Source organism: Calypte anna, chromosome 2 (genome assembly GCF_003957555.1).
Source record: "Calypte anna isolate BGI_N300 chromosome 2, bCalAnn1_v1.p, whole genome shotgun sequence".
Taxonomy (NCBI): Eukaryota; Metazoa; Chordata; class Aves; order Apodiformes; family Trochilidae; genus Calypte; species Calypte anna.
In genome coordinates, this window is record NC_044245.1 from 30,230,707 (window position 1) to 30,252,525 (window position 21,819).

At 35.8% G+C, this 21,819-nt stretch overlaps 1 protein-coding gene across 6 annotated transcripts in view; it reads right to left on the bottom strand.

Annotated features, from left to right (window-relative positions):
• SNX13 (sorting nexin 13) overlaps window positions 1-21,819 on the bottom strand; it is a 62,704-nt gene that overhangs the window by 12,299 nt on the left and 28,586 nt on the right. For 3 of the 6 annotated variants that reach the window (XM_030444775.1, XM_030444772.1, XM_030444771.1), the window contains exons 5-19: window positions 21,648-21,769; window positions 19,176-19,297; window positions 18,916-19,017; window positions 18,120-18,208; window positions 17,630-17,713; window positions 15,171-15,309; window positions 14,571-14,659; window positions 13,773-13,872; window positions 12,602-12,795; window positions 11,820-11,924; window positions 10,194-10,326; window positions 9,416-9,453; window positions 7,716-7,785; window positions 2,251-2,390; window positions 398-505 (exon numbers count right to left, since the gene is read on the bottom strand). In XM_030444775.1, the coding sequence (XP_030300635.1) occupies window positions 398-505; window positions 2,251-2,390; window positions 7,716-7,785; window positions 9,416-9,453; window positions 10,194-10,326; window positions 11,820-11,924; window positions 12,602-12,795; window positions 13,773-13,872; window positions 14,571-14,659; window positions 15,171-15,309; window positions 17,630-17,713; window positions 18,120-18,208; window positions 18,916-19,017; window positions 19,176-19,297; window positions 21,648-21,769 (1,635 nt within the window). Of the gene's footprint in view, window positions 1-397; window positions 506-2,250; window positions 2,424-7,715; window positions 7,786-9,415; window positions 9,454-10,193; window positions 10,327-11,819; window positions 11,925-12,601; window positions 12,796-13,772; window positions 13,873-14,570; window positions 14,660-15,170; window positions 15,310-17,629; window positions 17,714-18,119; window positions 18,209-18,915; window positions 19,018-19,175; window positions 19,298-21,647; window positions 21,770-21,819 lie in introns of all 6 variants that reach the window. The other 3 variants (XM_030444773.1, XM_030444770.1, XM_030444774.1) reach the window with 1 other exon arrangement.

The following is a 21,819-nucleotide window of genomic DNA, read 5'->3' on the forward strand; positions in this document are numbered from 1 at the left end:
ACGGGCTTTATCTGAATGAAGAAGCTGTGTGGTTTGTTATGTCAATGCTTATGCCACAGCCCAAGAGAAAGTAACCACAAACATGAGTGTAATGGAAGAAAGCTAAGTGGCACAGAGCTCAAAATGAACACAGCTGGGAACCTCATCTGCTCCAATGAGCTGGGACAGAACCAGATTAAAATAAACAAAACAGCAAAGAAAAATTGAAATTATTAGATAATATGAAGTTCTAATATACTAATTATGATTTTATACCACCTGCAACACAGCTTTTTGCCGTTTAAAAAAACAACCCCCCCCCCCAAAAAACCACCACAACAAAAAAGTGTGCTAGCAAAGTTTGCCCCTCAGAAAACAATTCCAACCTAGAACACAATCAAAAAAACTAACATCTTACCTGCAAATATGCATTTAAATCTTTTTTCCTCTTTTCCAAAAATTCTCTGTCCATATTGTTAAATGTCTTTTTACCAGGAAGCTTCAGTATATTTGCTAGGTTCTCAAACTAGAAAAAAAGAGACTTTTGTTCCATTTTCAAGAGTTTAAAATCACTATATACACTCAAAAATAACAAGTATCATTATATTCACCTATTCTTATCTAACATAAAACACATGACAAAAAAATTTCTGCATTAAGCTCAGAACTCAGAATCTTTGGAGAAGCCAAAGTGAAAGGCAGGCTGTCAAGAACAAATGCATGAAATTCTCACTGGACTGTTGAGGGCAGAAATTAATTTTTGAAAAACACCTATTACTCACTTTTGAAATAGACTAGCATGCTGTGCAAATTAAGCCTGTCAACACACTTGTTCAGAAAGGTTTAGGCTCAAAACTTTATTTTTTGTGCAGAAGTTACTAGGGGTATGAGGCTACATCAAGAGATATAGCAGGTATTTCTAAAACATCTTCCCCTTCCTCTCCTTATCAAACCTACTAAGAAATTATTTATAAACTCCGGAGGGGATGGCAGAACCCAGTTTACACAAAGGTTACCATGCCATGCTTGGTATGCCACCACTTTTCCCAAAAGGTTAAGTTACCAGTGCCAATCACTGTCATTGTCTTCCATTGTCCCAATTTCACAGAAAGAACTGGTGTTCCAGTGAAGCAGTGGGGGAAAGAAGAGGCTCTAACACTTAATAAGGTTGAACATATCTGCTACTGTGCATAAAAATTAAAAATTACATGAATAAAACTCACAGAAGTAGGATTATTCATATATACAGAATGCAGATTCCATGTAAATAATACTCAGTATAAGGTCAGGAAACCCATACCTATTTGAACAGGGCAGGGATTCTTCAGAGCAGTGACAAAATAATTTTGAAGAGCATTAATAAATTTGTAATACCAGTTTTTGTAACTGCACACTAAGATAATCAGAGATTCAAATGAAAGTCAGACGTTGTTTATAACCAATACAAATAATCAATACAATGCTCTTTTTAATAAAGCCTTTTCAATTTTTACTACCACTGCAACTTTACATTGCTAACCTACCTGCACAGAATTTGTTCTCTATGCCTCACTATTAATAAAAGAGTAAAGGGATGTAATCCAACACTTTTGACTAGTTCAAAGGTTATGCAGTCAAACTGGTACCCTCCAAAGGCTTGGTTTAAAAGCATTTCAGCCTCCTCTTTTAAAAGCATTGCATTTTTGACACTGTTTCATGTCAGCAGGTCCTACTTCACCCAGCTGGTGAATTAGTCTCTATTTTTTCTTGTCTTTTTAGAAGGCTTAAGAGTCTGAGAATAAAGTAGAGCAATAAATGGCAGATTGTCTATCAATCACTGAACTGCCAACAGGTGTCCCTTTTGAGACTCCACTGATCCTTTACATTTCACTTAAAACCTAAATACCTGTTTCCCAAGCTCAGTCTTCATTTCTTCTTAATCTCTGTGACAAGCAAATGAAATACACTATTGTTCAAGACCAATAGCACTTCCATACAAATGTTTTAAAGTAAATTTAAGCAAAGCAGGGAGAAAAGCTTTTGAAGTTTCATTTTGTTAGAGCAGTTATATAGCCACTCTGTACTAAACTATATAAACAAGCACTTGTAAACTGCTCAGTACAGAAAATTACAGAGCAGTACAAAAAATTACACTCTAAGGGAAAATAAGATGCAGAGTTACAGCACTATGTCAACTCACTTTGAGAACATCAATACTCATATTGCCATAACAGCAAACAGGAAAAGCACCCTTTAAAAGAAGCTTTAGAAGACTCTCCTGACTTGAATTACCTGCTCAGTGATCCTCATGTGGAAGTCATGGAAGTCGCTGTAGCGCCGATATGTCTTCCATGTCTCTTCACTGTTTGCGTTTCGCCGATGGACTGTGATAGCATACAGTGCATATGTCTTGCCGTGGTCATTGCACACTCCTGCCACAGCATATGGGTCATAGTCAGCATAGACTAGTAGTTTAAAAACAAAATAAAAAAGGAACAAACAGAAAGAAGGAAGACGGAAGGACACAAACATGAAGTGAAGAAATGTCTGGAATGACAGACTTGAGAGAACAAAAATGGACATGCAAGCAGAAGACCAAGCCATCCTTCTATCCAAAGCACTTTATGATACCCTCCAGAAACTTATGACATAAACTTAAATGGATTAAGCAGCCATAAAGTTAAAGTTTCACTGACATGCAAAACATAAAGAATAGAAAAGGTTTCAAAATTTAATAACAGTACTAAGTATTTTAAAAAATAACTTTAACCTAAAGAACTCAAGATAGGAGTGGAAAGACAACTGTGAAACCAAAAGAAATTCCAATCTGCAAACTACTCTAGTCATATTGCAAAAGTTTGTCCACCAAAAGAATAATCTGGAAATACAAGACAGTGCTAGAAAGCTATAAGCAAAACTGAAGTTTTGCTATTAACATGAGCAACTATTAACCATAAAATAATAAATACAACACACCCCTTCTACTTAAGTCAACAGGAACTCTACACATGCACATGTGTAGGTAACCCCTATGTGTGTTTATACATATAATGTATTCTGTGTGCATACATACATACACGTGCATTTTATGGAGAACCCAATTAATACATGAAAAACACCACAATGGATACCAAACAATTTCCTTTTTTCAATTGAATAAAGTCTTCCTGGACATTATACCGTCACCAACTTCACCTGGTATAGAGTTTGTTTCATACACTTTTATTTGAAGTGTAGAATAACCTAGAACTAATATTGTTTACACTGCACATTGTTTAACATGCTGTACCTATAAGTACTGAGCCAATAGGCAGTAACCACAATTTTGCAGTGGCTACATGAAAATACTTTTGAATCAAGTTCTGTGAATTTTTCAATGCAATCACCTTCCATAAAATATACTTTTACTGACAAATCACCATCTCCAACACTTTTGTGCTTCCAGCCTAGACTTCTCTCAAGTAGGTCTGCCTACTTGAGACCTCTGCCAAGGTCTAAGCAGTCAGGGAGCACCCCTAGGATCTGGGGCAGGGGCTGACAGTGTTAAGAATGACTTGCTAGCAAGGGGCACAGTGGACACAAAACATCTTCTCTTTGCCATCTACCCTCCAGCAAAAGAACGTTGAGCCCTGAACCCCAAGAGAAAAGAATGGGCAGTCAGAATGCTGCCAACAGATTTCCCAGAGAATGGAGCCAAGAAACCCCCCAGCCCCATGCATGCTGAGCAGGCCCTATTCCTTAAGCTCAGGCTGACCACTCTGTGCAGTCACTGTATCACATCTCAGAGGCACTGCAAAGCTGCATCTTTAGGAACAGCAGTTCAGGATGGGAAGAGCAGAAAAACAAAGAAGTTGTCCTCATCACCCCATATGTCATTGTCTACTAATCAAGATTGATTTTGCAACACAAGACAAGCTGAATCCATAAAGATTATGGAGAAGATCTTGTATAGACTCCACCAGCACAGTAAAGGGTAGTAATCAGCAGAGGAAAGCAGCCTGCACACAGACGCAAGATGCACCTCCTGCCTGTAGAACCCAGAAAGCAGGGACTTATATTTCCTGTTCAGATATGAGGTGAAGAGGAAGATGTCCAGCTTAACTGTGTCTTACAATATGAGCCTGTACATATCCCCTGGTTCAACTGGAGTATTTTTATGGATTTGGAGCTAAGCTGATAGTTATCAACACATTCCGCCACCAAGTTCATAAACGGAGCATAATTGGTGCCATTCTAACTTTACCTTTTTGCTTAGATCAAAACAATGAAACTTCCAAGTTTAAATGAGAAAAAAGTATCACATGTCATTTTTAAAAAAAGCAAAACTGTGATTCTTAACTTCTAAGAATTTTTCCCCTTTTCTGAGGACTGAATACATGAGACTTGAGTTGCACCATGTTCTTGCACTAGGTTGAAGTAATCACTCACTCATGGCTTGGCTTCGCAAACAAAGATTTCAGAAGGGCTCTCTGTCCCCACGCTTGCCGCAAGCACGCTGATGGCCGATAAGGCCCATGTGGCACAGGCAGCGCGGCTGCAAAAGGCCCAGCAGAAAGTGTCCTGTGAGGGGACAGCCAAGGCACGGCTCCTTCTGTGCTGTCTTTTCTCCTCCAAACTGATTCTGCTTGCATTCTCAAAGGAGGTAGCAGCGTTATGGATGGTGTCTCCGTGTCTCCCGACCTGAGGCCAGAGTGGGGCACTGGTGGCAGTCAGTATGGCCAAAGCTGAGGGATTGTTTCTGGGAGTCCTTGTGTCTCCTCTTGGGGCTCTGTTGCGGCAGCCGGTGGCAAGTTCACCATAGAGCACAATCTTAGGGAGATGGTGATCCTCCATCCTGGAGATGTGCCCTGCCCAGCACAGCTGCATCCTCAGCAGCATGGCCTCAATACTGATGACCCCTGCCTGTTCAAGGACAGGAACATTGGTCACATAGTCATCCAGTGGATGCTTAAGATTGTACGGAGGCAGCACTGATGGAAGCATTCAAGGAGTTGCAGGTGGTGGCAGTAGATGACCCATGATTCAGACCCATCTAAAACAGTAGACAGTACAATGGCTCTGTAGACACTAATCTTTGTACTTTTCAAGTGTTTATTGCTCCAGATTCTTTTATGAAGTCTTCCGAATGTACTGTGTGCCCTTGCTAATCTGTTGTCTTTGTTGATCTTGGTGTCCGAGGAAATAATGCATCCCAGAGAGCTGAACTTCTGGACTGACTTTAACTCTGATTTACCTATGGTGATGTGGGGATGATGGAAGTCCTCCTGTGGTGCAGGCTGGTAAAGAACTTCTGTCTTCTTCAAGCTGACTTTCAGCCTAAAAAGATCTGCAGCCTCTGCAAAGCAGGATGCTATGCTCTGTAGAGCTGCTTCTGTGTGAGCCATGAGGGTGGCATTGTCAGCAAAAAGCAACTTTGGGACATGGGGATTTAGGGTCTTAGTGTGGGCCTTCAGTCATCTTAGGCTGAACAGGCTCCCATCTGTACCATGTCAGAAGTAAATGCCATTTTCTTCATCGAGGTCTGCTGAGGCCCTTTGGAGCATCATGCTGAAGACGACTGAATAGAGTGGGTGTGAGAATGCAGCCTTGTTTTGCACCATTGATTATTGGGAAGGATTCAGAGAGTGCATCGCCATATCTGACTTGGCCCGACTGATCCTTATGTAGCAGGATGATCATTCTGAGGAACTTGAGGGGACATCCTAATCATTCCAAGATTTGCCACAGGCCCTTTCTACTCACAGTGTCAAAAGCTTTAGTGAGGTCAATGAATGTCACCTTTGTACTGTTCCCTACACTTCTCTTACAGTTGTCTGAGATCAAATATCATGTCTGTGGTACTCCTATTGGCTCTAAAACCACATTGGCTTTCAGGTAGAACTTCCTCTGCTACAGCAGGTACTTATTTATTCAAAAGTATTCTTGCAAGGATTTTTCCAGCAATGGAGAGCAGAGTTATACCTCGGTAGTTGGAGCAGTGTTGATGCAGACATCATCACAGAGATGTGGCAGTAGCATGCCTTGTTCCCAACAACTCACAAGGAGCTCGTGAAATAGAGTGCTTGGCCTCCATGCTTCCAGACTTCAGATGGGATTCCATCAACCCCAGCTGCCTTGCCAGTTTTCAGCTGCTGTATGGCCTTAAGTCTCTCCCAAAGTAGCTGCAGCATGCATGGAACTGGCCCCACCCTTTACTCCTAAGGTTCATCTGCCCCAGCCTAGCAAGCTTGCATGGTGGCAGCAAAGTCCTCAGGTTGCAGGTTTAGTTAGTGTCCTTCTCTTAGATGGATGGCCTTACAGGGCTAAACAAGCTCCATCTGCCCGGGTTTGGAGTTAGAGTTCTCCTTCTCCTAGGATGGTTGCCTGAAGGCTAGTGAGCCCATCCTGCCCATGGACACACTCTGTCTGACCCTTCAGTAGTGACCTGTCTGGCATGGGAGACCCTACTGGAGGCATATGACACCACCAGCAGAGCTTGCACACTCACAAGGGCACACAAGCTCCTCCCCCACAATAAGGGGGTGCCCGTGAAGGGAGCTAGAAGCAATAAAAGTTTCATTAAAATGTCAAGTTGAATTCTTGCTCACAGCTCATGTCTGCCGTGTAGATGCATAGATTTAAAAGTCTATTGCATAGTAGACTCTACCAAAAAAAATCTGAAGATCAATTTGCAAGTTAATTACCCAGTGCAATCTCATCTAACTAGAATATTTGCAAATAATATCTGAGAAGTTTCTAACTTACTCTCAAGTAATCATTTTTATTTCATTATTACTAGGAAATTTTTTTCAGAAGTGTGCTAGTTTTGGCTGGAAGAGAGTTAATTTGGCTATATTTTGGATTTGTGCTGAAACCAGTGTTCATAACAGGGGCTTTCTTATTGCTGAGGAGTGCTTATACACAGTCAAGGGTTTTTCTGCTTCTCACATCCTGTCACCTGCCAGGACAGAGCCAGGATGGTTGTCTCCAAGCAGCCAATGGGATATTCCACACCATATGAAATCATGATCATATAAAGCTGGAGGAAGGAGGAAGGACATTCGTACTGATGACATCTGTCTTCCCAAATAAGCAAGACATGTGATGGAGCCTTGGAGATGGTTGAACATGATTTGGAGCAGTTAATGAACTCCTTGCTTTGCTTTACTAGAATGAGTGGGTTTTGCTTTACCTATTAAACTGTCTTTATCTCAAACCATAAATTTTCTCACTTTTAACTCTTACAATTCTCTTCCCTGCTGTAAGGAAGCAAGTGGCTGTGTGGTATTTAGTTGCCAGCTGGAGTTAAAGTCATGACAAAAAGATAAACAAAAGGCCACCACTGTTAAGACTTAAGACACTACCTTAAATTACCTTAAGTCAATAAGGAAGCCCAAAATATAGGGTAAAAATATTATAGTAAGTGCAGTAGTCAAAATTAAGAATCATATGACTAGAAAAAAAGATGATTTTTCAAATTTTTTTCTTTAAATACTTGTTAAAATAAATGTTATTCAGTATTACATTTAATGGATTATTTTCCAGATAAAAGAAAAATAATAATACTGTAAAAAATAATATTTAAGTATAGATATTTAGTCTATGGTCTACAGCACCCATTCTGTAACAATTTCTAACACAAGGACTTCATGGGAAACATGAATTTGAATGTTTTATGGCACTAAAAAAAATGAAAGTATTAAGATTTCAAGGGCTTGTAATATCGAAAACTCAAAATAAATGGTAGAAATCAAGCAAGCAGCCATCATAACACTTACCAGTATCTGAGATGTATGCATGGATTTGAATTGTCTCATCTACAGGGACATTGGAAAGGTCATCGAAGGACTGCAGGAATGGGGAGAGAGTGAAGAAAGAAGATTAATAAGGTATTTTTGCAAAATAACTTTCCAAAATAATTTTAATCCTCTCTTCCAAATAATCTTAAAATACATTCTTAGAATTAAAGTATGAACTGCAGTTGATGTATTTTATAATATAAACCTTAGGAAACACTCAATTGCTGTGGCAAATGACTATGCAGCAACAATTAATACAAGTAAATGAAATGGTTAAACTTGAACAGATAACAGGAAGTTTGTATTGAGTATGACCTAATATCTTGACATTAGGTACATTCACAGAACACAAATTAATTAAAAAAGGAGAAGTGTCACACCACAACCCAATCTTGTTTAATACACTGTCATTAGCTAAAAGTACAGAAATTCCCTGATCTTTGAAGTAACATTTCCAAATTCTATTTTTCTTCATGTAACTGACTAACACAAGGGGGCTAAACTATGTGTACAGAAAGCTACTCTTGACATAGAATTCAGCCAGGAAAAACTAATCTACTAGTTTTCAAACACCTGTTTGTTAAAAACCCTGAATAGCCCTGAACAGCAAGGGCTACAGAAAGCAGAAGTTCTTTCTGATACACATTTCTGCTAGAATATTGTTCACAATTTATAAAAATAGTAAATATTATGTAAATATACTTTTCACAATAACAGCTAAAATCAAGACTTGGAAGAGGTCCACGAAAATATGTTTGTCTGGCAACAGTGCTTGATAAAGGCTTTAAGACCCTTCTAGCTTAGTTTGGAAAGGCCATATGAAATTAAGCAGCTGACAAACACTAGCCTGAAGAGCCACTGCAATGACAAGTCCCCATCCATAAAGGATTCCTTTGGTGTTTCAGAATATTCTTAGAAAGAGTACTTAGAGACATCTGAAGTATCTTTTTAAGATATTTTTTATGCAAATTTATTAAAAATATGGTTAAATTAAGTTTGTATCTAGCAGGAGTTTGTGTAAACTGCATAAACTGAAAACCTCTTTTCTTCGCATTTCAAAATGTAAATAGGAGATAAATGAGAGGAAAAACATCCCCAGCTTTAAAGAAAACAAACAAAAAGCAAAATCGAAAATCCCAAACAATGAAACCCAAACCAACCAAATAAAAAACAAACAAAAAAACCCCAACACAGCAACAAAAAACACACTTCCACACCAATCATGTTTACTTTTATGTTAAATGTATTCATTTACAATCATGAACTTTCAAGAATGAATAAGACAGGTCTATGAATCACATAGCATATTGCATGCTGGTTGCAAATTTTTATAAGCTGTTTTCTCCTGTTATTACCTCACTCTAACTTTGTCTATTTAAAAAGCAGGGATAAGAAAGTATGCTTTGCATAACTATAGATTATTACCATTTGCATGAGAGAAAAAAATGCAAAATTTCATTAAATACAGTGGAAAGCACAAGAGGGACATTTTTATCTTGGAGATTAATTGATACCTTATGTGGTTTCAACTTGATTCAATAATATTTTTAGAATTAAAATTGCAATGAAGCAAAACCTCTATCTTGCATAATTTAAACTATTTTATAGCACTTTCCCTACTGTTGGAGAGGAAAAATTATAATTATAATAATTAAAAAAAATAAAATACAAGCACTTACCAGATTTATACTGCTAGTAGGGGACCCATTAAAAGATTCTGGGAGCAGTGCAGAAGAAGGAAAAAAACAGGTTAGAAAACACTGTCCAATGTAGATACACCCACAAGAAATAAAAATGCAAAGACAAAACATTATGGGAAATAAAGGACAGCTATGGCACTGGGCAGACATGTAAGTAACATGTAAGTATTTCAAGTTTCCAATATAGACACAAAGGAAAACATGTAAGTTTATACTGCTATAGATACAAAATAAATACTTCAAAGAGCATTCCTTTTTGAGCTTGTATCACCTCACGCAATTGCTTCATTAAGGAGTCAGTCTAATAGTTAAACAAATTTCATTACACTTGCATGAGAAGAATTATTCTGCTTTAAATAGCCATATTGCCTATGTAATTTCAATTTCTATTTACAGAAGAAATATTTTCAGAAGAATAAAGTCAAGTATTAGAACAATCCAACATGAAGAACCCCAAATATTTTTTAATAAAATGAGAACTGGAAAGTCAGGTACTTATTTTAGTAAAATACGTATTACTAAGATTTGACAGAAAATTTCCATGAGATTGTTATAAAGTTACTAAATAAAAAAAACCCCTATTTGACTCCTAAAACAACATACAAAAAAACCACAAGGAGGAAACATCAATTTAAAAAGCAAACCTAGTACAGGCACTTTCTAATTTCTCAGAAACTGTGCGGAAATTTTCATTTTCTTTTTAAAGCAGAGAAAAGAATGTTCCTAGGAAATCCCCCTTACAGATTATACAGCTCACCTCCTTCACCATCATCTGACCCTCTGAAACTGGGATCCTTCAGCATATCCAGCTCAGCTAACATACGCACATACAACACGTTCTGTTTGAACGAAGGGTAGAACCTTTCATCTCGGAGCATCAATTCATACACCTTATTGAAATAAAAATGCCAACCTTAGCAAAAGTTATTTTTTTATTTCATCAGACAAGTTGCCATGCATTCTACTAGACTGCACATTCCAATCTGTGTCTCTGTTTCCTTTAAAATCCTAATGTAAGCCTCTATTCAGGCTTAGTCTTAACAAAAAGGTTAATGAGAACTAATTGTGCTAGAACTATACCAAAATCTCAAAGTATCTAACCAGTGACATATACATCTAAAGGAAGGGAAATAGGACATTAAATGAAAAACATTTCCTTCCTCTCAGTGTTTACCCATTTTACAATAGGTTCTGTCTCTGAGTCCTTCTTTGCTGGTAAACTTAAAAGCAGTGCAAACACCTAGGTAGGAAAGGTGAGAGGGAGGAAAGGAATGGAGTGAAAACAACCCGTATCATTTTCCTGAAAATTTCCAGTTAAGCCAGTGCAATATAACCCTATGTCAGGAAGACCACCTCAGAAAGTTATCTATGTAGCCTATTCAATAACAATATACACACACACACACACACATATATATCTATATGTAGCAGGAATAAATCCATAATGTTTGCATGTTCAGTAAACCCTAGAATAGTTCAGTGATGATTCTTTTTTTCCGTGGAACATTTTGTGCAAGCTCTATCACCTGGTTAAGCATAGAAAAAAAAAATTCATGCAGGCCTGAGGAAGTCAAATTTCTTTTGTAATACATGAGAAATTTATGCTTTTCAATCACATACAAGGCCCTTGTAACCTACTCTGGACAATAAAGATTTCACAAGGTCTTTTCATTAGTCTTAAATGTGGGTCTGAAGCACAACAGTGTGATTCTAACTAAGTTCTACAGCTCATATTGCTAATTTTTAGCATTAATGTGAACATGAAGTTAATAACCTAAAATAAAATCTCTAAGACTGGGTATATAATTTACTGTCAGAATACTAATAATGCATTAAAATAAATAAATATATAAAATATATACATATATATGTTAGACTTGAGTGATAAAGTCTACATATGCAGGTAGACAAAACAGTCTTATCTTCACTACTTGCTGCTTCTGAGTGCTACCCTGCACAGGCTTGCAGAAACGGCACAGTTAAATGAAATTCTGGAAAGAGATAGGGAATTTAATATGGTAACATGCTTACATCCACCTTTGAAAAAGAGAGCTAAAGCCAGAGCCAAATTGTACCACTTAGTTATTCAGCACAGGCATGATTTCTGAGATCGGTGCATAAAGAGAAATAATAACCCCATAAGTCCAAATTCATAATTGAACACCTACCCTTTCTCTGGCTATTGCTTTGAAACCCAAGGGGTATGTATGGCTGTGCAGAAGTCAGCAATTTAGACTATGATTCCTTAAGAACAGGAAAATGTCAAAACAAGTTTCAGGTTTTAGATATTTTGAGTTCCTTCCTCCATTTCAGTGGCTATAGTGGCATTTAATACTCTATAGCTTTAACAGTTCTTATGAAACACCACATGAAAAGAGTATACCTTTCTCTGGATGTCATCAAAAATTTCAGGTGTTGGATCCTCATGGTTCAGTGTTTCTGCCAGTTTTGCTACTAAGTTGTCATCAATATTAACTCTTGGAGATGCCTGTTGTAGAGATTTAAAACCGCATATGTATTTTTGCAGCATAAGAATAAGAAAGCTTCCATTATCACAAATAAAATCCAAGACAATTCTGAAATTATCTATGCAAACTAAATTTCTTCTTTATGACTATTTTCTAGCTCTAGAACTATCTACAGAATTGTACACAAACAGGAGTCAGACCCCTCCTCTTTCCAAAACTAAGTTCAGAGTTTATATTAAAACCTTAAAGCATCAGGATTAAATATTAAGAATTGCCTCAAAAACATTTTTTTAAAGAAATATCTGAACCAGATTTACTCAGACAAAAATAGATTTTTTTGAATTTATGAAAGGCAAAAGGACAGCACACACAAAGGCACAGAATTTCTTATTCTGTCTTCATATTTACTTCGTTGTTCTTTATTCTGGAAAATCAGCTTCAGAGGAACATAGAAGCAGATACAGTTGACAGGACAGTACCACTGTGAGTCTTTTTACATGGAAAGGAGAAAAAAATTAAGAGCATTTTCTTACTGCTTGACAAGGAGATACACAAGGAATAGCTTCAAAGTCACCCTGTGCATTTGTGCTACATCACATCCTTTTCATATTAATGTAGTCATAACCACCAAAGAAGCATATGCATAAAGAATAAATTTTTTAAAACTCCAAACAATGCAGAAAAAAAATATTTCTACCTTTTCTGATAAATATTGCTCATAAACTCCAAATGCAGCTGCTCGTAATAGACCTTTGGTTTGATTAGTCTGATGTTTTCCATCTTTCTGCTTGCTTTGAAGTACCTCCAGCTGTTGCTGTGCCGTAACCCTGTATCCTTCCACTGTCATCCAGAAAAACAGATGTGCTTGGCCACCAGTCTGCTGCATGTAATCTACAGGAAACAGCCACCACACAACCACAGTTATTGTGCATCCCAGAATATGAATTCTCTGTGATGTTAACTACATATGGAACTCCAGAAACTGGGTACTCATCTGGAATATTTGCCATCTAGAGTCAAAAAATAAGAAGTACTATACACACAGTAGTGATATGCAGTAAACAAAATGGAGAGTAAATAAGAACTAAGCATTCAGTCCTAAAATGCACATGTAAAAAGTTAATACACCATTACCTATGTGGATGTAACAGGCTTGAAAGAAAATGCAACAAGCTGAGATGAAGTTTAAACTGGAATTCTAACAAATCATGTGCAGCTACTGCATTGAAAGGACTATCATCACCATCAAAACTGACATTCTTAGTAATGGCCATGAGCAGTCTAATGAGATTCAAAGAGAATCAAATATTAGAATGTAGTAAAAATTAATTACAGAAGTTGAATTCACCTATTTCTTGATAATAGGTTAAATCTAAAATAGTGCATAAATCATTGCTGTATTATAGCTTCTCAAATAGACAACCTTCTGTAGCCTTTTAATCTTCGAAACTTCAATCTAACATCTGCAGTCATTAGTTCCATTAGTTTCAGTGAGACCAGTAAAAATAAGACTAGCAATTGTGCTAAGTTTCAGATTAATTTAATTTATAAACCTCTACACAATTCTTGCAATAATTCTGTTCTAATCAGAAAAAACATACTAAGTGACAGACCGAGGAACACTGCAAGAACAATCCTAGAGAGATCAGGATTGAAATAAGCTTAATACAAGCTTTTGGAACTAATGAGTATGGTGTTCTGAAGAGCTGATTAGACTGATTTGCAAAAGGGGTTTTGGTTCCCTCTAGCAAGGGATTTACACTTAGTTAGCTCTCAGCAGACACCTATATTTAGCAATTTCAAGTGCACAGTCCTGTATGTTAGCATATTCTTTATAAATAAAAGAGATCAGATAAATTAGTACTTACCCATAAAAAATTGTAGTGCAACATTGTCTACCAGAATATGGTCCAGAGGGACTGTGCAAAGTTTTCCAAAGTTTGCTGCCAGTTTCACAGTATCTATTTCCTGTAAGACACAGTTCAGTGTGTTCATAGGCTTCATTTTTTTTAAATTAGCATTTAAAATTTCTGTGTAACACAAAGCAGATGTAATAAAAAATAAATGACATTACAGATAATAAAACAGCCTCTCAATGGTTATTTTCAAACAACAACTAGTAAGTAAAGACCTAGACCACAAGGTCACGTTCTCACAATTATTTGCCTTCAACTTCAATTGTTTCTGCTATGGGAAACTGTTTTGTAACACTGCCATTCATGTAATACTATACAGATCAAATTAACCCGAAATCCCTCACCAGCAGTGACAGTAGCATGAAAATGAATTAAGATGATGAACTAATTTCAGAATTTGATGGGCTGCAGGTGACCAAAACTTAAATTCATCTCTGCCCAACTTTTGTTAATATGACATTTCTTGGTATTACAGCAACATGGCTGGGTGGAGCTGTAGGATACTTAAACCCTTTCAACATTCAAAGATCACGTTATCCGAAAAAAAAAATAATCTAAAACTGTGAACATTTAGAAATTCTCTCCATATGTAAACTGCAAATACAAGCCTAACTGCAGCTGTGTGAAGTATTCCTATAAGTGCAGACTACAATTTGTGTTTCAAAATGAAAGAATCAAAAAGCTGGATCAAACCAGTAAGTAATTTGTGGCTTCAATCTTTTGGAAAGGAAAAAATTCAAAGCTACTTACTTTTCCTGACTGCAATCTCTGAATTCTTGAATCACATACTTTAATAACATATAATAAACTGTTTATTTGATTTTTTATCATGTTGATATCTACAAGCAAAACAAAGAGGATTAAGCAATGCAAATGAGTAAATAAGCTCTTGCTCTGAAATGCTCTAAAAATATCATACAAAAAGTGCCCTGCAGCCTAAAAAACAGATCAGTTTTCAAGATTTGTTGTTGTTGTTTTTTAAATACCTTACTGATAGAAGTCAACAAGAAGAGATACTTTTTTCTTTGTCAGATTAACTGCTAATTGACTATTCACCATTACCTAAAATTTTAGTAAAATAAAGAACCACTAGTCAGGCAAGTTTTGATTCAGTGGAACTATACACACCTGACCAATTAATCTATATTAAAAGCATATATATATTGAAAATACATATATATATTAAATATATGTAAAATCAGGTTTTAACACTTCACATAAATTTTTTTAAATTATGACATATTGTATATTATGCTCTACTAGAGTTTTTCTTTTCTGAATTTCTGGAATATTCTTCAGAGATCATGCTGCCAAATTCATTTAATATTTGTGTTACAGTATAACACTAACCATCTCCTGCTGTATCTAGAGATCGAAGATATTGCAGTTCTTCACTTGCTTTATCTTTCACTGCTTCCAACTCTCCTATATTATCACTTAATTTAATAATATTCATAAAGGCCTCATAGTTACAGTTGGAATCACGAATCTGAAAAAGAAATTTTACAGTGTGAATAATGCAAAACAGGTAAAAGCTGATGACATGATTTTTCATTAAATGAATTATTTTGATCCAGCTCTGCAAAGTGGCATTTTGAAAACACATTGATGCTTCTAAACCTTCCACTTGATACTAAAATTTGACATGGATCATGCAAGAGAAAGCATGCACTGTCAATGCCTATTTTGCAACATCGTTTTTGTTATCAAGAATTCTAAAGACACATAGAAAGTGGATCAGCTTCATTAATTAAGATCTTGTCCAAAAGCCAATCAACCCTCTTCAGCTATTACCCATCTCATTAGCTAAGTAGGCAGACACAGTAGCTAAGTAGACAGTTTTGCCACAGTCCCCTGCACGTTTACATGGTCTTAAGGTAATGTAATGTTCTTCAGATAAACAATTACAAAAAGAATATGTTCTAAAAGGTAACCATAACCTGCTCTGAGGACTCAAAGGAACTTGTGAGAGTGAAGGAAGCCTGCTGTGTGAACACAAGCAGTTTCACTGGAAACTGCTATAAATGCAGCACAGAGATCAGGGGAAGGCTGACAGCTTTACACCATGTGCATGCAGGTGCAGAGGGTTGAGCTGTGGTGCTGTCTTTACCACCTGAAGCTGAAAAAAGTCACTTCAACCTGCATCTTTTATAAATGCTCACTTTGATATGGAAATGTGGTGCTTGGTTTGTACTCCAGAAGTGCACTGACATGAGTTGCATGGAGCAAAGATAATGAAGACTGGATTGACCTTTGATCAAAGTTAATGGAAAACCTTCCTTGAAACATAAAACTAATAGCATAAGCGAAAACTTCAAACATTTTATAAAAATGTGAATTTCACAGTGAAGAGACACTAAACATTGGTATTTTACATTGGAACTTTCTATTTTATTGCAAGAGAATTAGTATTGAACAGTGGTGTTTCTAGAAATATGGAATTAAACTTCTCATTTTCAGAATTGATTTTTTTTCAATGATTTTATGTCAACAGTTCCTAAAGGAGCCAGAACATGTTTCAGTTGTCTCTACTTCTGACCTTAATTTCTGCTATAATCTTCATTTCATAAAACTTGTATTACATTTTTTAAAGCATTTATTCTTCTTTATCTTTCCCTCAGCACATTTACTTACTCATCTCAGAAAGCAATTACGAAAATTAATATTTGGGCCATCAAGATCATAACAGAAAACTTTATCAAAACCTCAGAATTCTATCTTTGGATGCAGCTGGGGGCAGTGCTCAGTAAATAATGAACGAGGCCAAGTTACAAATAAAGAACATGCGTAGGAGGAAAGAGGAAACAAAAATTGAAAGGCTTGGTCCATAAAAGCAGCAGTATTATTTCTTATTAAAATCAGGTTTCTGTAGAAAAGCAGTGTGCAAAGTTTTACATGAAATGCAGACAGCTGAAGTGAAAGAAACTGTGTACATTATTGAATTTTATCATACATATTTCTACTGTGAAATCTAAAGGGTGTTTGGAGCACAGTATTTGAATGCACACTGTAAGACTAAAATATATTAATAAAAGTAGAAAGAACTCTGTGAAAGGCAAAAATATAAAACTTGATTTATGAACTTTAAGGGACCATAATCTGTAAGAGCAAGTTTTAAATTGCCTTTCAAAAAATTTAGTAACATTAGTTAAAGTGTGATATTCTATTTATCCTAATTTTCACTATATGTTACTACTTTAAAAAGCTTGGAACTTATTTTTGTTGCAGGTGCACTAGAAAAGTGTCAAAGAAAAGGCTTTGTTTCTTCCAATTCCCATAAATTATTAAGGATTACCACAAATACCCCTAAAACAATCACCCTGAGATTCCTTAGCACAAACACAAAGCACTCTTACTACTTTTCATTCTGGAGGCCTCTGAAGTTTTAGAGGACACATCATAAAAAAGAGTCCAGGAAAAAAAAATAATCTTCCAAGGTTACTCCTATACTTTCTTAAGAGCAAAGCAAAAGAGAAGTCAACAATGTCATGCATCTGTCCTCAGTTAGGTTATTGTTGCCAAACAATCACAAAACATAGTACAGATAATGCAGAGTGTGATATGTGTGTGTATAGATGTAAATGCTATATGTATATACACAGAGATGGAAAATATTTTATAAATACACACATATAATATTGTATTTAAATTATATAAATTTAATAAGGCAGCCAGAAGTTCGCTACCTCTACCAATAGATCAATTTGGTAACTTTTCTACCAGATATCTCTCTGCCATGATACAGGAAACACAAATAAAATATAAACATTTTCTGTAAATATAATTTATTTTAATATTGCATATCTTACCATCCATATGACATACTGATTAATATAATCAGGATCACTAAGCTGGTTTATTAATGGAAGAAGAATTCCTCGGGAGAGGATTTCCTGAAGAACAAAATATAAATTATTGTATACATTTACTCATGAAGCTAACAGAACATCAACTATTAAAAAGTCACTGTAGGGGCTAAATAAAAGGACAATTACAGAAAATATTCAATACCCATTAGCATATTACCTTCCAATAAACATTAAAAGATGTTAATATCTCAAGAAAAACAATTTCTATTTTATTATGCTTTTCTAATGCTGCTAGAGGTAAAAGAAATTTTAAAAACATTTCACACAAGCTGTTCTCTGCTATTAAATACTTACCAAGACTGTACAGCATTTTAAATGACCTAAAATTAAATTAGATAAATTGTACAAAATAAAAAGAGCAGTTCAGATCTAAAATGTTTTATGACATTAAACCAAAGATCTGGATATGGCTTTTACAGTCTGCACTTACCCTGACAAAGTATCGCATGATCTTGTTCTGGAAGTCTCCAGGAGGTAGCAATATATACAGTAAAACCTCACACAGATCCCTTAGGAATCCTAAGGGGGGGGGGGAGAAACAAAACCTTCAGCACAATCTTTGCATTATGCTTTTTCACATATTATCTGATATCATAAAAATCAACAGCTAAATCCTTAAAATCAAATTCAAATATACAGCCATATATATTCTTATAGTCCAAGCATCACAGTAACACCTTTCCGACTGAATACAAGCAGTACCAATGTAAACCTGAGACACATCTCAGGTCTCAAAACCAAGACAAACAGAGGCTAAATTCTAAGAACCAAAAATGTAACTGCAATCAATCCAATTTTTAAATTCCAATTTCACTTATTTAACATATAAATGTTTTTTTCTCTCCTTCGCTATTTACCAAAAAAAAAAAAGATAAATTGATTTTTTAAATTAAGAATATGGAATAATAATCATCATCATCATCACAATTATAAGAAAGGCAGATCTAACAAAAAGCAGTAAAAATCTGCAAATCCATCTCCTGCCTCCCAGAAAACATTTATCTCAAAATTCTTCCACTGAAAAGAGTAGATACATACGTACATACTTCATTATAATGAAAATATTAATATATACAAAGTAGAGGAAATATACATTTATAGCAGATAATCACAGCTTGAAAATGACAAATGGCATACTACGATTTCAGTACATTTCATACTGTAAGCACACTTGTTAGTGTTTTAATTTAGTCTGTGATATTAATATAACTTCAGAATACTGAGACCTTCTTCATCTTTGGGAGAAGTGCAGACTAGATCACGACAGACTTCTTTTTCCATTTCAACTTCAACCTCAAAAAATGTATCTACAAGTTCCTCAGCTTGGTCTACATAAAAAAAAAAGAAAAAGAAAAAGAAACATATTTTTTTGTTAAGGTCAGAAACTTGACAGTAAGGCTGAATTATAAAATAAAACTAACTATATTTTAAACATTACAATATCTCCCTACTCATACTCAAAACAATATTTAAATCATTGCATTACCTTTCATCTGATCACCTTTCTCTGCTATTCTTTGCTGAGCTTTTCTAAAAACTCGAAGATGAGTGCCAAAGTCATCAACAAGTCGTGTAGTGAAATAAGGCTGCCAGTCTGTTTCCTTTGACCTATGAAAAGAACACCCGTGAAAATCAATTCTTTTATCCTGAACACAAAGAACAGTAATACATTTCTACTTCTCCTTCCTCCCTGCCAAGAGCCACACTGGTAGTAAACATGGAAAAGCAAATAAATATATCAGTCTCCTAATTGCCTATCCACTGAAAACAAATCAAGTACTGTAACATACCAGTCTCACACAAAGTTTATGCCTCTTTTTACTTTAAGGTCAGCATTAGTATCTGGAATAGGATTCTGATTCATGACACTATCAAGTATCTGTGAAAACCATTGACTTATATGTGTGTATATATATATCCGTATATATATATATATATGTATAGTTTACAATCTAAAACTAAAAATACTACATGGGTCTTTTACACGTGTACCTTCTACAATTTTGGAAAGCACCAAAACAAAACCTAAACAAAGTTATTTCAGTATACACATGAGTGAGACAACACACATTTCACTTGAAGCTACAAGTGACCTCATATTATCATCAATTACACAGGTGATATGAGAGGCAATTAGCATGAATCTCCGGCCATGCACACGGGTTAGCATCAGAAAATAGCTAGATTTGCATAAAACTGTGGTGGTATGAAAAAGCTGCAGAGATATTCTTATGATGTCCATGCCTTAATAGCTAAACTAAAAAGACACTTGTGGGTTGTAGGTTTAATGAAGCTCGATGTCAGCGATGGCTTTTCCTTTTTACTAAGTATTCTACTACCTGAATTTTCTCAGATAGAGACAGACAGGTACCTCAGAATCCTCCTAAAACACTTTCTTATAGGTGTCTGTTCCCTCACCTGCTCTTTTTTCCCCTCGAAGAGGAAAGGAATTCCCAGAAAGGGATAAGGAACTGTGGAAGAGAGAGAAGCCTACTGCAAATCTAGATGTAGAAATACGAAGCAGAGCTGTCTCAAAGGGCAGTCAATCAAAACCGTCTATAATTTAGATCCACCATCTGCACAATCAACAAACCATAAAGACACTAGGTGGCAGCCTTACATCATTCTATCCAGACGCTCACAGGGTACATGCAAGTAGAGATGATGCTACTAATCTAAGACCACTACTTATATCAAGCTACAGTAAAAAATATACTGGACCATTTCCTCTTAATAATAATGACTGCTACAGATCTGTGAAACCAATTCCATTTGAACAGAACAGCACAGAATTGGTGGCTACTTTTGAAGAGCTATAGTACTGAAGAAAAAAAAATATTATAAGCTTGACCTGCTTTGACACATACCCAATACTTGACACTGTTCAATGAAGTAACTTTGCCAAACCCACAAAAACACTGAAGTTGGGTAGCCAGGTCCATTTCATTTAAGCGCAGGATTGCTTGTTGTAACATAATTTACCTTATTCACTATTTATTTATTCACTATTTCCAACACTGTTTCCTATGATTTCTATTATTTCATAATCAGTAAGGAAAAAATCATTAAAATATCTATCTCCATCTCTCTCCATCTTTGACCCTTCTTGTGAGAAATGCACACCGATCAACCTTTTCATATCAACAGAGGGAGGATATAAAACCACCTCAAAATTGCTTAGAAATGTTTATACTTAGGTGACCCTTTCTCTAAAGGCAAAATAGGTAAATAAAGAGAAAAATCAGCAGAGTAGGATGAACACCTGAAACCATTACTTAAATAAGAAGTAGATGGGTATAAAGGCATTTGGTACCAGGCCTGAGAATTCAGCTGTACTAAAGAGAAACAATTCCCCAAACAAGTTCCTCCATTGACTTCATGCTACTTGCTTACAACAGGAAAGAAAAAACCCAGGACAATTAAAAAGCTATTCATTTATTCTGAACCAATCCTATTTTAAAAGAAGATTTACATATGTGACATACAATTTTATTCCCTAGAATACTATTCCTTTAAAAATACTCATTGTTCTTACATATTTAAGAGCAATACCACTTTTTAAGTTATCTGAGCAGATACATACATTTGAATGAAAAGCTTTTAAGACAGACCTATCTTAGGAATAACCCTGTTTAGATGAAACAGACCTGCTTATAAAAAGGCAATGATTCATTTAAGTCTATGTTTATGTTACAGAAGAAAAACAATTCGGTGATTTTAGTCAAAAATCTAACTTTTTCAAGAGACCACAACTATAAACATCATCTCCATCCCCCTTAAGGGATCAGAGAAAGACTGGAGTTCTTGCATTACAATCTTGAAATTTTAGGTGCTCTTTCTGTAACATGGACTGAACTATGCCAATAGATAAACCTCATTATGTCTCTCCCATCATACAACCCACAGAGGTATTTTCCACTTGCTCAGAGTATACTGATGTAAATACAAAGAATCTTACCTGGCAGAAAACTGAACAAGTGCATACTGAAGAGCTTGCCTGATTTCCAGAAGAAATGATTCATCATCACTTAGTGTGTAATACCAATACTGCACATAGTCTCTCAGGGAAAACTGGATTACCTGAAATTGGAAAGAAAAAAAAATAAAGAATAAACAAAAGGCAACAAAAC